Source organism: Triturus cristatus, chromosome 8 (genome assembly GCF_964204655.1).
Source record: "Triturus cristatus chromosome 8, aTriCri1.1, whole genome shotgun sequence".
In the NCBI taxonomy this organism is placed as follows: domain Eukaryota; kingdom Metazoa; phylum Chordata; class Amphibia; order Caudata; family Salamandridae; genus Triturus; species Triturus cristatus.
In genome coordinates, this window is record NC_140591.1 from 1453373438 (window position 1) to 1453389019 (window position 15582).

Here is a 15582-nt window from a genome sequence, read left to right on the forward strand (position 1 = left end):
TTTAATAATGTTAACTCTAATTCCCCTTTTGTGTCGGATAAAGAGATAAAATATTTACAATATGCTGATGACACCATTTTATTAAGCCAAACTGTTATAGGGTTGAAAAGATTAATTGATTCTTTTAATATATATGTTACACAAAACGGATTATCAATAAATACAAAAAAAACTAAAATAATGACAATGGGAAAAGGTAATTTGGGAGTAAAAGAATGGAGTATTAATGGTTTGGTTATTGAAAGTGTAAAGTCATACAAATATCTGGGAATCACATTTGATGACGGTTTATCATTTAGGCAGCATTTTAATAATCTTGAAGCAAAGGGTATTTCACTGGCATTTGCTTTTAGAAAACTAAGGGATAAGTTAATATGCCCTAACTATGAACATTTGCGGAAGGTCATGAGAGCAAAATGAATTCTATCTTTGGACTACGGTTCTACTATCTTTCGGGGCAAGGATGCAAAATTGCTCGATGACATAGAAGTAAGGACGTATAAATCTGTTTTTAGGGTTCCCAGATATATTAGTCATGCTAATTTAAGACTTGAATTTGGTATTTAAAAAAACAGTTATTGGTCCGACAATCTACATATTTAAAGTCTTTACTGTCACTATCTCGTGCTGAAGAGGGCTCGGTAGCTAATTTGTGCTGGCTTGAGATTTCGAAAGGCGAATATTCGAGTAGTTGTCTAGCTTATTTAAATGAGAGGTTATGCAATTTTGAATGCCCAAATTTAGTAAATGAAGTGAGAAGCAAACTGGTTTATAAAAAATCAATTAACCAAACAGCAGCCTTACTGTCTTCTATAACAGACAAAGATGAATTAAGGCGAAAAAATCATTTATGGTCAATAGTTAATTCTTTTGGCAAATTGTTGCCACAACCATATTTGCCATTTCATTTAAAACCTTTGATTAAAAATAAATTCATGTTATTAAGATTTGGGATATACCCAACTAAAGATGGAACACCAAAATGGGAGAATAACTGGCCGTCGAATATTTGCAGGCTATGTGGGTTGTGTGATGAAACCTTACTGCACATAGTAACTCTATGTCCAAATTTGTTAGAAGAGCGGAAGATCGTTTTGAAGCCTATTTTTAAGAAATTGGGGGTTAGATCATGTAGGACTGCAATTATTTTATGTCTAAGTGGTGTTAACATTCAAATTATTTGCCAATTTGTTAAGTTTGTTTTCATGGCTGAAAAGACACTTTGTAAAGCAGATATTTTAAGTAAAAGAAATACCTGTTATGAAAGATAATAGAAAAAGGGTAACGAAATAATGCTTTTTAAGGGTTTTTTAGGGAGTATGTGGGCTATTTTAATGTATTTTTAGATTTATCTTGATTGTGTTATTTTTGTTGTCTGTATATGTTATTTTAATGTTGTAGCTTACCCCTTCAAATGCTGCAACCTTTCGCTGCTAGCACAAGGCACTTGAGTTTTGGAGCCAAAATTGTAATTGTAATTGGTAATAATTATTGGCATATTGTTAAAATTGTCTATATTTGCTGCTATTATAAGGTACTTTAGTTTTGGTGCTGTAAGCAAATTTCATTTGTATATGTATATGTTTAGTTACATTTTGCTGTGGATTTTTATTATTTTTATTTTATTTTATTTTTTTCCTTTGTAATGATTTTAATTAATCAACAAATAAATAAATACTGTGTGGGTATAGACCCATGTATTCCAGGCTCATATCGGCCGTTATTGATGGGTGTAGATACAAAAATACTGGTTAAAGCACTCTCAATGCGTCTGAGTAGGGTTATTACACATCTGGTCCACACGGCTCAGAGTGGCACACATACAAATATACGATGGTTATCCCACGTTTTGCATGCTACTGCAAATATGGACATCCTGGTGCCTCTGGCTTTAGACATCGAGAAGGCCTTCGATACCCTACAATGGGAATCCCTCTGGGAGGTTCTGACAAGAATGGGTCTTGGCCAGGAATATATATTTCCTGGATGCACCTTCTGTATAAGCTACCAACTGCTAGGGTACGCAAATGTGGGGTGATTTATGAAATTCTCTCTATCGAACAGGGCACAAGACAAGGCTGCCAGTTGTCCTCACTCCTATTCGCCCTGGTGATAGAGCCTCTGGTAATCCGACGATGAAGTGCCATGATTCTTTGGGGCGTCAAGGTGGGTGGCCGGGTGCATGTTGTGTACTCGTATGCGGATGTTGCCTTGCTATATCTAGCTCACCCAGAGAAGGCAATGCCCATTCTTCTGGTAATCTTGTCGGGTTTTGGCACAGTGTCGGGACTGAAAGTCAATAATCAGAAGTCCGTCCTATTTCCTCTTGCTACATTTGTAAGTACAGAAGTGGCTGACCTCCCTGCAGCGGATTTCTGATGGAAGTGCGATCCTTGCCGCTATCTAGGAATCCAGGTGGCACACTCAGCCGATATCCAATTTGCATTGAGAATGGGGGCAGTAATCACAGGTTTACAGTCATCCATTAGTTTCTGGAATTGCCGCCCTCTTTCTATCATGGGTCGAGTGGCTCTGGTCCGGATGGTGCTCCTACCACGCTGCCTGTACACTCTGCAGAATTCCTTCTCCATTATCCCCAGATCTATCTTCAAGACCATTAATAGCCTCCTACTATTGTTGGTTCGGGCTGTAAAGCGCACTACGGTAAAATTGGAGATTCTGAAAGTAGAAATGCAACGGGGAACTGGGTGTCCCAGACCTACATCTTTACTATTTCGCTGCTCTTCTCCAATATGCAGCTCTCTGGTGCGCGGAGGTCCCCAATGTATAGAAGCACTTAGTGGCAGATTGGGGACGGGAGAACAGTCTTCCAGGATGCCTATGATGGCATCTCAGACACCAACGTAGTATCTTTTTGTGGTATGTCAGGTCGCTGGAGCCTGGGAATGTGCAGTCATATTGATGCTGCGGAAGGCGCCATATGCACGAACGCTACCATTGCATGGCTGCACAGTATTTGCCATATACAAACCGTGATTGACTTGACAGGGTGGTTTGAGGTAGGGTGCCTTACAGCGGGTGATCTATAGTTTGCTGAAGAGCGGGAAAGCTTCAGGATCCCAATGGGACATTTTTTTCTACATGCAAAAATCTCGCGCACAACACAGAAGCTTTGGACTTTCCCGAGGAACTTTCGGCGTCCCACATCTTGCTGGCGATTCTTGACCCAGGCACCTGTAGGGGATTGAGCTCTCTCTTATACTGAGCACTCAAGACCGACCTCAGCGTCGATGTTTCCCATGTTCGGGATAGATCGTCAACAGACCTATCAGTGCCCCTCACAGACAGTGAATGGAAGCAAGCGTTCACACAGGTCCGGGAGGTTGCCAGCAACGTTAGTTTTAAACTCATATGATTTCATTACCTACACCACACATACATGACCCCCCTCAGATTAGCACGCTTTAATGCGACACGCTCCCCGGGATGTCCCTGGTGTGGGGCTGAACCGGCTGCATTCACCCACATGATGTGGGATTGCCTTCGGCGCTACTGGTCAGGAGTGCTGGAGACACTTCGAGAGGTAACGGGCCTTCGGATCAAGGAAACAATCAAGCACTGTCTTCTGGGGGTCCTATCGATCCCTAAGGCAAAGACCAGAATGCAATGTAAATTTGCAAACTTGGGACTGGTGCTTGCTAAGCGCCGCATAGCGATTAACTGGACACTGTCCGTGCCCCCTAGAGTTCCCAGACAGACAGCCGATATGTGTGAATGGGGAGCGGCCGAGGAGCGACGTCTGCGATTAGTCAGCACAGACGAGAATGCTGAACAAAATTTAGAGACATGGGGAATATTGCTGGAGAAGCTGCGGTCCCTCGCAGATGGCTGAAGGAGCCGACACCCTCTCACAAACTGGTACCCCTTGCACACAGACGGGGGTGGTGGGGCAACCTCTGGGTGGTGTGGCAACCTCCAACTACCTGGGTAATACAAACTGACATGGGAGTTTTAGGTTTTTGGACAACAAGGGAGAATGATTGGGTATTGCGGGGAGAGTAGATCTGTGGTCTTACTTTGATGATGAGCAGGTCTTCCCTACGGCCTAGGATGCCCCCCAGCTACACACTGCAGGAGATACATAGGGGCAAGGCCTTGGTACTACGCTCCCAAATACTCCTAAGATCTATCAGAGGGGTAGTTGTGAATGGATATAGCCGTAAACTCACAGCTGTCCCTGTTGTTAGAAAATATATGAGAAGTACTGCTCTGTCAGCTGCTGCTAAGTTTTATCTTTCCTCTTTTTAATAGTTGAGTGTTTATTGATAACTGTATCACTGTTATTTATTTACCTAAAAATAGGGATGTGCAGCGCTTTTAGCATTTTGACTGTAATACATGCTCTAGCAAGGACTTGCCACATGTTTGCAACTACAATGATTTACTGTATATATGATGTATATGCTCGTACTATATACTGCTGATATGTGTATCCCGAAATAAAAATAAGTTTAAAAAAAAATACTCAATTTGCTGGGCTTCAGCAGAGCAGTTTAAAAATGTATTTACCACATAACCTTTATTTTACTTATTTGACAGTTGCATATTGCATACTCTGACACTTAATATTTTTATATGGCTTGTACCTAGAGACATTTACATTTGTAGAATGTCTCACAAATAAAATAAACTTCATTATTTTGTGTGCTTCGGTGGAAAAATATAATTTTTGGTATGGTTTAAATTCTCTGAATTGAGTTTATGACCTTAGTCCAGAAGTTAGGAGCATGTTATTACATGTTTGCTCTATTAAACCTAAACAGGCAAAGGCAACAGCACATTTTAAACACATAGGAATGCACACATAGCAATTGATCTCACCTCTGAGACATATTGCCTCTCCAAATGTCTTTTGTTCATGTTGCACAGCATTCAGCAAGAACAAAAGGGGAAAGAAAAGGCATGATAAAGAAGCCACCATGTTGAAAGTGACTCTTTATTTAAATGGAAAAAAATAGCAGTACTGCGTTGGGGCAACGGAGGAGCGATTGGGGGCAGGAGGCAATGGAGAGTAGGCTGGAGAAGGGAAAAGCAGCAGCCAAATGAGAGCAACAGTTGGGATGAGGGAGCACACTTCCTAAAGTAATGCAGAGCACGTGGGAGGGAGGGAGACAAAATGAAGCATGGGGAGGGAAGGACATGGATACTAAAGTACAACATGGAGTGTGGTCGGAGAATCACATGAGGGAGACATCTCAAACACATGCGCTCTTATTGAGTGCCTAAGGAAAAATAAAAAACTAGTTCCCTAGAATTGAGCAATGGACAGAGACAAGAAGGTATGGTCCAGGGGAGGGACACACACATGATGGACACGCCAAAACATTGAATAAGAAGCTAGCAAATAAGTAACAAAGCCAACCATTGATAATCAGTGGGCAGGTTTTAAGCCCACTGTATGTTCTTGCTAGGAGGTCATTTTCAGTCAGACAGCTGTTATCTGAAAAGATCTATGAAATTGCTTGTTTTGAGAGTGTAATAACTAACTATCTTTGCAGGTAGTCCTTAAGTTATTGGCATTACACTTTTGGTTACTTGCGTGATTCATTTTTGTTTTACTTTTTCAGATTCTGTTATGCGATTCTTGCGATAGTGGATATCACACCGCCTGCCTTCGACCCCCTCTGATGATCATCCCTGATGGAGAGTGGTACTGCCCACCTTGTCAGCATGTATGATAAGGCTTTATTATTGTCATTAATCTTGTTAATGTTATGTTAAATAACATTTATTAAGTGTACATTCACCTGAAGGTTTCTTAGCGCTGTAGAGTAATAATTGGAAGATCATGCTGTATACTGAGGACAGTAGTAAATACAGTTGGTAGGCTTGTTAAATTAACAATGTCTAGGTTTTTCATTAAATTTACTATGTCGGTGTGCAAACGTAACAACAAAAGGTAGAGAGTTCCAGATTAATGGAACCTATACAGAGGAGCTTCATCCATCTATACACTTCTTATAGTATTTTGGAACAGTAAGTAAGTTTTAGGATGAAGAGTGAAGCTCACGACCTGGAGTGTATTTTTTGATCCTATTAATGAAAAATTGGGGACCCTCGCCATTGAATGACAAATTAAGCAACACACTTTAAATTTGATTCCTTAAATTTGATTCCTTGTTCCAGTGGGAGCCAATATAAGTCCCTCAGCAAGGAGGTTACATGACAACTTCCAGGCAGTTTAGACAACAATCTAGATGCTTGATGTATGCATTTGGCATAGTCAAGCCATGAAGTGACTAAGCCGTTACTACTGTTACTGTGATTGGGTCATCCTGCCTAAGGAACCTAAATATATTTTTGCTCTTTCTCAGTTTAAGAAAACATGTGGAGATCACGGTCTATGATGACTCCCAGAGTTGAAGCTTGTTTTCTTTTTTTAGGGATGTAGGCCATACCCATTTCTGTCTGCAGCCAGTAAAAATAATTTCAGGAGTCAACTTTATAATTCAAAATTACTATTTCATTTTTTTTCCAGAATTGTGTTTTAAGTAATTACTGCCGATCTATTCCCAAATTAAGCACATGTCAAATTGAAAGTTTTATCAAAAGGAGATTATGCTGTTCCTTATAGGGCGGGATTTAAAGAGTCACAGGAGACAAGGATCCCATGATTCCAATAATATGGAAAAATATTGGGAATCCAACATTTTGGATAATAATGCCCTCACACACCCTTGCAGGTGTCATGCTTCATCATCTGGGCTGCTCCTCGTCGGGTCGGCGGTGCAATACCCGACTGGCTCCCTAAAATTAGGGGCTCTTTGACGGAGATCTTTTTATCCAATAGCCGTATGATGATGTGTGGGTATGGGGCCAGTATTATGTAGATGAAGTGAGATAAAATAGGGTTGGGAGTGCTGAAGTAAGCAAGTGTTTTATTCTGGGGGTCTCCTACCCTAATTAAAAATAAAGAGCAAGGCACTATGAGTGTGATGTCTCATATAGTGTGTTTCCTTGTTCTATCAAGTGTGGGTCGACATGTTTCTCGCTAGTGGAAATTATCCGAGCGATTCTTCAGGACCAAAGAATAGATAACTATCTACACATGATTAACGTGGTAATTTATTTACTCACCCGGTGGACAGGGAAGGTCGTCAAGCAGCATAACGAGAAACCTCTTCTCATTGCTATAGGAGCTTTGCGTTATGCATAAACCACCGGGTACTGATGATGCCTGGGGATTCTATTGATTAGGGTAGACCCAGACACATTAGCCTAGAAGCCTTTTCACTGTGATAGAACAAGGAAACACACTATATGAGACATCACACTCAGACTAGTGCCTTGCTCTTTATTTTTAATTAGGGTAGGAGACCCCCAGAATAAAACACTTGCTTACTTCGGCACTCCCAACCCTATTTTATCTCACTTCATCTACACAATACTGACCCCATACCCGCACATCATCATACGGCTATTGGATAAAAAGATCTCCGTCAAAGAGCCCCTAATTTTAGGGAGCCCGTTGGGTATTGCACCGCCGACCTGACGAGGAGCAGCCCAGATGATGAAGCATGACACCTGCAAGGGTGTGTGAGGGCATTATTATCCAAAATGTTGGATTTCCAATATTTTTCCATATTATTAGAATCATGTGATCCTTGTCTCCTGTGACTCTTTAAATCCCGCCCTATAAGGAACAGCATAATCTCCTTTTGATTTAACGTTTATGTGGGCATTCCTTTATGCTGGACCTTCTGCTCCTTGGTTGAGCAGTAAAAGCCCCTCTTGTCCCCCCCTCTATTGTTCACAAATTGAAAGTTTTCCCTGGGAGGCAGAAGAACCATAGCGTCAAAGCATTAATTTGGAGTCATCAGCATAGTTAAATGTTCTGCAAATCATTTTCGCGAACTCCTGAATAAATGGTCTAGTGTAAAGATTGAATAGGCGGCATTATATAGAGGAGCCCGGTGGAACCTCACACTCCATTGGTAATGCTGCAACCTTAAAGGGACCCACATGGACAGATTTGGTGTGGTCCCTCATGTAGGATCTAATTCCCTCATGGTCAAAGGTTTTTAGTTGCGAATGATGCGACTCAACAAGTTCCCTTTTGTAGCACTAGATGTTTCAGGGTAGCTAACCACCGCCACCATCACGACGTGTTGGAGTTTCTGCCACATTCTTCAGGACAGCCATTGATCCAACTTCGAGGGGTCCTTCCACCCCAGCTTAGAATGCTTTGAAATAAGTAGAAACCCTTCCTGGGGCCTTGAATTCAATAGGTCTTGGGACTTAGGGCGATTTCAATAATAAGTGCAATTGTTGCAGCCTCCTAACAGGGATTCAGATTGGTGGTGGTACCCCTACCTCTTCCGGGGGCACCACGCAATACCAGTTTTCGGTTCCCCAGTCCCACCCCGGACACCCACATACAATGTTGTTGCAGCACGGGGAGTCCACTACCACTCTGCTTGCTCCCTGCCATGCCAACATGATAGCCAACATGATAGCCTGCCAGTGCGGGAGCTGGCGTGTGCATTGTCATGCTTGCATCCTAGCAGGCTGCTGATGACCTTGCTGCAGCTCTCTGTTCCACTCCGTCACAGGGAGCGGCGAGCTCTATCCACCAGGAACATTTTCAACAGGCCTCCTGTCCTCTAAAGGGGCACATCCTACAGAGACCTGGATTTGCTGTATCCCCGCTCTAGCCTTTTTCTCTTACTGGCTCCTAGTGCTCCATTCCTTCTGGTGGGGGCATCTTGCTTATCCCCTCTTCTACGGGACAGCAGAGAACCCTCCTGTCAGGAAAGGACATAGGGGCATTGAAGTAAAGATCTTCAGGGGGCACAAGGGGGCCAGCGCCACTGGCCCTAGATAGACCCACACTTGTCCTGGGGTCAACTGGATTCAAAGTCCCTAGTCCATCTTGGCAGGACATCAGGAGATTTTTCCAGCTGGTGATTCTTCCCCTGTCACCGCCTTCCCGGTCCAGGATCTTAACACCTGTCTCTCCCCTGTGCAGGGGTTTTTAAGTGATGTTGGATAGTTCTAAATCCCAAACACCCCTGGCCAATCCTAGGATGCCACATCATCCCTCCAACTGTCGCAATCCTCCTACACAGCATTCTGGGACAAACCAAGACTGCACTGTCATGGTTTCTCTGAAAAGTGCTCCTCTGAGGGCCTCAACTCCGCTCCTAGCTGACAGCACTGCCAGATCCCTTCCCAACAAACATCAAAATCGAGCATCTCCTTTGTTGGCTCCAGATGTCTGGGTTTCCTCCTTTGTTCAGTGGGTCTGGGCCTTCACAGCCAGGTGTAATGTTACCAGCTAATTATCAGATTTTTCTCCCACCCCTTCCTTCCCAGGTACTGAGCCAATCACTGATAATTGCTCATTTTGTGTTGTGAGGACTTTGTTCCTTCTGCTGAGGAGCAGAATAATTCACTTGGCCTCATTAGGGGGAGAACTTAGGCCCGGAATATTGATCATGAGATGAGCCAGAGAAATATGACAGTTCCTGAAGTCAAATAAGATGTCCATTTAATGTGTATTGGAAACTTCAAACAAAAATTCTGCGTGAATGTTTTACCCCAGTTCGCTGAACTGTGTAGGCCTAAGCGGAGCTAAACTGAACTTTAGGGTACATTTCACTTATATGTATAATACATTGAAAGCACTACAGGTTTTCCAGTAAACCCTACTCACCTATCTATGAATGCCTACTAATATTATGAGGCCTATCCCAGGACAACACCTGCGCTCGCAGAGTGCCTTGTGTCCAGGCTACCAGTGAGCAGTTACTGGGTTTAGCACAACAGTAGACTTCACACGCGCGTGACACGTACATGTGTGCGCACATAGGTTCACATGTAACTAGTCCAGTACCTCCTATCATAGCTGGGAAGCAGCTACCTTATCTTAAAAGACAGAGACTGACGGTAAACACGCTCAGTCCAATTAACGTTAAATTACCATGTGTGAGACTCAGGTAGCGAGACACACCCACAGTAAAGGCCCAAGAACAAGGTAGTCAAAAGTGAAAATTCCGGTGCTCTAAATGGGTTAAACACATGTGAAACAGCCCCAGTGGTTAATTTATGCTAGTGGTTGCAGATGGGTTCCACCACCATTTATTTTTGTGACCGGCACTTATTTATCCTCTACAGACTTTCACACAGAGCAAGAGAGAGAAAAATACACAAAGGAGAAAGAGTAAGACGGAAAAACAGTGACAAAGGGCAAAAGCATGGATGAAAAAGAACCAGTAATAGTGAGATAAAGAGGCAGGAATTGTTCTGTGGAGAATTAGAGAGGCATAAGGTGGAGTCAAAACTATGCAGCCTTGGTGTTCAGCACTCTGACCTTCGATAGCGACAGCAACGAGTTTCTTACCAAACATTTGGGCCCCTGCACTTATTCTTTTAAAAATTAAGCACCTAATAGCCCCCTTTCTTTACTTACTAAAGAATGTTTATCTCTAATATTTAAAGCCATAAACATTAACAACACAAAACGAAATTAAAATTTGAAATGAGTGCAAGACCATAAAAATAGCAGCTACTTTTAATGATCCTAATCTTAATATTATGAGTGCAACTCCACTGTCTAATATTATCGTTCCTGATTTTTCCATACCAAAATGCTGAGATTTTGGTGCAGACCACAAATAAAGTGCAAAAGAAAGTTTTTAAAAAAAATGTATAAATTTTGTTATTGGCATTTCACATAATCACGAGGCATTTCCAGTTATAGTAGTCATGCAAAATAGAATCACATTTGAGTACAGCACCCACTGCACTCTTATTCAATAGAGAACTAGTCAGTAGATCCACGACAAATACATTATATCCTGAGATAGGCAGCCGTCAGGCCAACATCATATGGTATGGCACTGTACCCACGTCACAGACTACTGGACGGAAGTGGTGGCAATAACCAGTAACTTACTCCTTAACCCAACGACCTGCTTACTGGGACTATTCCCTATGTAAAAAGAACAATTAATGGACAGAATGCAAAACAATGTCAGGTCCCCCTGGAAACAAGCATCCTAGGACCGGTTTCGGGATTTCAGCCCTCATCAGCCAGGATAGCTTGACTCCAGTGGCATGGAGAGCACGGGACCCACGTCTGGGCATACCCGTCTCACTCGGGGTGACAAATGCAAAAAAAACAATTGATGGACTGAATGCAGAACAATGTTATACGTTCACCCCGGTACAGAGATCTGGGCCTAAATCCATTGTTTTTTGCTCACCATTCCAGTTTGGACCCAGCCATATGCAAAATTGTGTCTTTTGCTTTCTTGCCCTAAGTGCACCAGGTATGCCCAGACGTGGGTCCTGGGCTCACTGTGCCACTGGAATCAAGCTATCCTGGCTGAAGAGGGGTGAAACAATGAAACCGGTCCTTGGTGTAGGAAGGTGGAATCTGACTGCATGGTTGCCCCCACTTTCTTCCTGGTGTTTTGCTGATTTGCGACTTAGTTTGGCTGGGATCCCGCTATTCAGGACCCCAGCCTATCTGCTTTCCCCTTGAAATAGATTCCAGGTACTTTAGGTACACTCCAGATTCGATTCTGGGGTACCCGTATAAGTCCCTAGTATACTATGTACCCAGGGCATAGGTACCCCAGAGGCCTACTAATGGCTGCAGCATGTATTATGCTACCCCTGGTAAGCCCTCCAAAATGACATCACAGGTCTGCTACTGCAGCCTGTGTAAGGTGGTGTATGCACCCCTTACTGAGATATAGGTTACCTATATCTCTCCATAGTTCGAGGCATGTGGGCTGCTGAATTCATATCTGTGCATAGATCGCCGCCTAGTGTTGGGTCCGGATGATTGCACATTGTTGTCCTGGAAGAGTCTTCGAAGTATCCTGAGATGGGTGACTCCTCCCCTGGACCACAGTGCGCATGGGCATCCTCTCCATCCCCAGATTGTTTTTTTCCGCCATTGGGTTCGGATGCAACTATCTTAGCTCAACTTCGGAATACTTAGTTTTAGGCCAAAAGGCCTATAGTTTTCGTCGGTACAGTTACCGTTCGGTGTCGACTACTAGTTCTAGTGCTCCACACCCTCTTCCAACTTTCGGACCGAATTGGTCCAAACTTCGACGCTCGATCGACGATGGAATCGAGGACTCCGTTCAAGAGGTGTCCGTTGTGCCACGCCAAGTACCCTCATATCGACGTCCACCCAGTCTGTAATAAATGTCTCTCGCCGGATCACGACGAATCGAAATGCATGGCCTGTGCACGGTTCCGATCCAAGAAGACTCTGCGGAACCGACGGGTGGCGAGGCTCGAGGCGCAGCAAGCAGCGCCCGCACCCACCAACATATTCAGCACCGAGGACGAGGACGCCGAGAGCGTGGAAGAAATAGTCTCTAGCCCCGCTTCACAGCATGGTTCCCAATCGGACGACGATGACGAAGGGCTCTTTCGACGTGAAGAAGCCGTCGACGAGGTAGGGGACTTCGACGAAGCCTATGGGGCCGAAGAAGACAGCTCTCCCGAGGAGCTAGGCCAATCCGTCGAAACGGAGGCTGAAATTGTACATCGTCGTCAGGCTCCGGTCGAGGGATCGCCTTCGGGCCTTACCCAAGACCTAATACATGGTTCCTCGGCCCCGCCTTCCGGCCCGGCATCGAACACTATGCAAGAGCCACTATTACCAAAGACGACCGGGTTGTTAAACCCAAACACATCCATCGCTCCAGTCCCTTCAAAATCGAAAGTGAAACTGGTGGTGGTCGGATCAAAGGCGTCGAAACAGTCCACTGCCCCGGCGCTGACGCCGAAAAAAGTCGTCGGCTCTGAACGCGTACAGAGAGACTTCGGTGCCGAGCTCACCGCAGCAGACGCGGTCGACGCACAGAAGAAGCACGCCCTCGGGCACCACAAGGCACCAACACCTTCGGCGCCGACACCGAAGCCTGTAACCTCCGCAGTCAAAATGGCCGCCTCGGCTACGTCGACGCCTACAGCACCGATGCAGAACAAGTCCTCGACTACGTCGACTATCGATGCATCCCTTCAAACCAGTGACCCCCTTCCGACAAAAAAGTCGGGGTCGGCATCGACGCCTACTACCAAGATGTCACCAAACCACCATCTCAGTTGGCTGTGCAGCAGGTCTCTGCATCTCTACAACGCATCCGTGACCGGGTAGCCCTCCACTCTACCTCGGGTCCCGACACTACCTCACCCTGTAGAGTGCACTCGGAGCCCACCAACATTACATTTGGGCTGCCACCGACATCGGCACCAAAACTATTTCAAATTCGGACACGTGTCCTCCACACACAGTCCACCACCTCTGGCCTAACAGAACAAGACTCTTCAGGGCCACAATTTATCGACGCCGACACTGGCAGGCTAATGCTCCACAAGCGCAAAATAACGCCAATCAGAGAAGAGGTGCCATACAAAATTCCTCTTAAACGCAAGCTACCGGCGGAGCAGGAACCAGTGCTACAAGAACACTTCCATCCCCTCCAACTAGATCCGCAGTCCTTTTCTCCTACTCCTTCTGAATCGGACCCGATGCAGGAATATGGTGAGGACGATACCATCTACCCCGGGGACGCAGATCCTGATGAACCACAAGACCCTGATCAGGCATGGGATGACCCCACAGACCAAAGTATTGCGCCACATACTCAGGATGCGCAACTCTACAATATTAAAACGTCTCCTACAGAGGACACGGCCGCATTCAATGCCCTTATCGAACGGGCTGCTGCTCATCATGGGGTGGAACTGCATTCTGACGCCATTGAGGAGGACTTCCTGCTTGACACTTTCGCATCTTCAGAAAGGACTGTCAAGACTCTGCCCATGCTTAAAGGGGTTTTGAAGCCTGCCAAAGACATTTTCAAGGACACCACAAGAGCCCGGGTGTTAAACCCCAGGATTGAAAAGAAATGTAAGCCTGCACCTGGTGACCCTAAATACATTAGGGGTCAGTTGCCATTAGACTCTATGGTGGTTGCCAACGCTCGCAAAAGAGCCCACTCACAGACGACTGGTGATGCTCCTCCCCCAGTCAAAGAGTCAAAGGTCCTTGAAACATCGGGCAAATGTGTTGCAGCGCAAGCAGCGAATATCCTGCGCATTGCCAATACACAGGCACTCCTGGCACGTTATGACAGGTCACATTATGACACGCTGGAGTCACTGCTCCAACATCTACCAGAGGGATATAAAGAGTCAGCGGAACTCCTCATTAGAGAAGGACAACTCCTCACTAATGCATCCATAAAATGCGCCCTAGACGCAGCTGACACAGCGGCCAGGGCAATAAACACAAGTGTCATGCTGCGACGCCATGCCTGGTTACGCATCTCAGGCTTCAAACCCGAGATCCAAAACAATATCCTCAACTTACCGGTTAACACGGAATTTTTATTTGGCCCAGACGTTGACACTACCCTAGAGAAAATAAAAAAAGACACAGACACTGCCAAATCTATGGGGGCGCTACAAACGCAACAATTCCGTAGTGGCTCCTTTCGTCGCACTGGAAATAGGGGAACGTCAAGGGGTCAGGGGTCACAACAACAGTATGCTAAAGGTGGCACACAAACCACCTACGATAAAAACAACAGGGGTGGATATCGTGGATCCAGCACCAAGGGCAGGGGACGTGGATATGGCAACACCAGGTCCTCCCCAAAGAACAAACAGTGACGCCCTCTCCCTACCCCCCGACCACTTAACACCTGTCGGGGGACGACTCCAGCTGGAAGAACATCACCACGGACAGGTGGGTCAGGGACATCATTCAACATGGGTACTGTCTGGAACTAACTTCCACTCCACCCAACATACCACCAAAGCACCGTCCTATGTCAGCCGAACACTTGGGTTTACTACAGCAAGAAGTGCTTGCTATGCTCGCGAAAGGGCCCATAGAAGTAGTGCCCATCGCCCAGCAGGGCACAGGGGTGTACTCTCTGTACTTCTTGATCCCAAAAAAGGACGGCTCGCTCAGACCTATCCTAGACCTGCGACCCCTAAACCTATATATACTATTGGAGCATTTCCATATGCTCACCCTCCAACAGGTTCTCCCACTACTCAGTCAGGGGGATTTCCTAGCTACGCTAGACCTGAAGGATGCATACTTCCACATACCAATACACCCTTCACACAGGAAATACCTCAGATTCACTATTCAAGGGAATCACTATCAGTTCAAAGTTCTCCCCTTCGGAGTAACAACAGCACCCAGGGTCTTTACCAAGTGCCTGGCGACAGTGGCCGCGCATCTGCGAAGACAAAATATTCACGTCTTCCCTTATTTGGACGACTGGCTAGTTCAGGCCAAGTCAGCACAACAATGTGCCACCCACATGTCCCACACCATTCACCTTCTTCACGATCTGGGATTCTCACTAAATTACCCAAAATCAAGTCTCCAACCTGCGTACGTACAACAGTACTTAGGCGCGACAATCAACACTCTGGCTGCCACAGCTCAGCCAACTTTAGTGAGAATCAACAGCATGCAACTGCTGATCTCAAAATTCAAACCTCAACACTCCCTTCCGGCGCGAGTGTTCATGCAGTTGATAGGCATGATGGCCTCCTGCATTTTCATAG

At 45.2% G+C, this 15582-nt stretch overlaps 1 protein-coding gene across 1 annotated transcript in view; it reads left to right on the forward strand.

Moving 5' to 3' along the window:
- RSF1 (remodeling and spacing factor 1) overlaps positions 1 to 15582 on the forward strand; it is a 705323-nt gene that overhangs the window by 341158 nt on the left and 348583 nt on the right. Inside the window, exon 8 of the mRNA XM_085623248.1 lies at positions 5589 to 5693. Coding sequence (XP_085479374.1) covers positions 5589 to 5693 — 105 coding nt within the window. The remainder of the gene's footprint in view (positions 1 to 5588; positions 5694 to 15582) is intronic.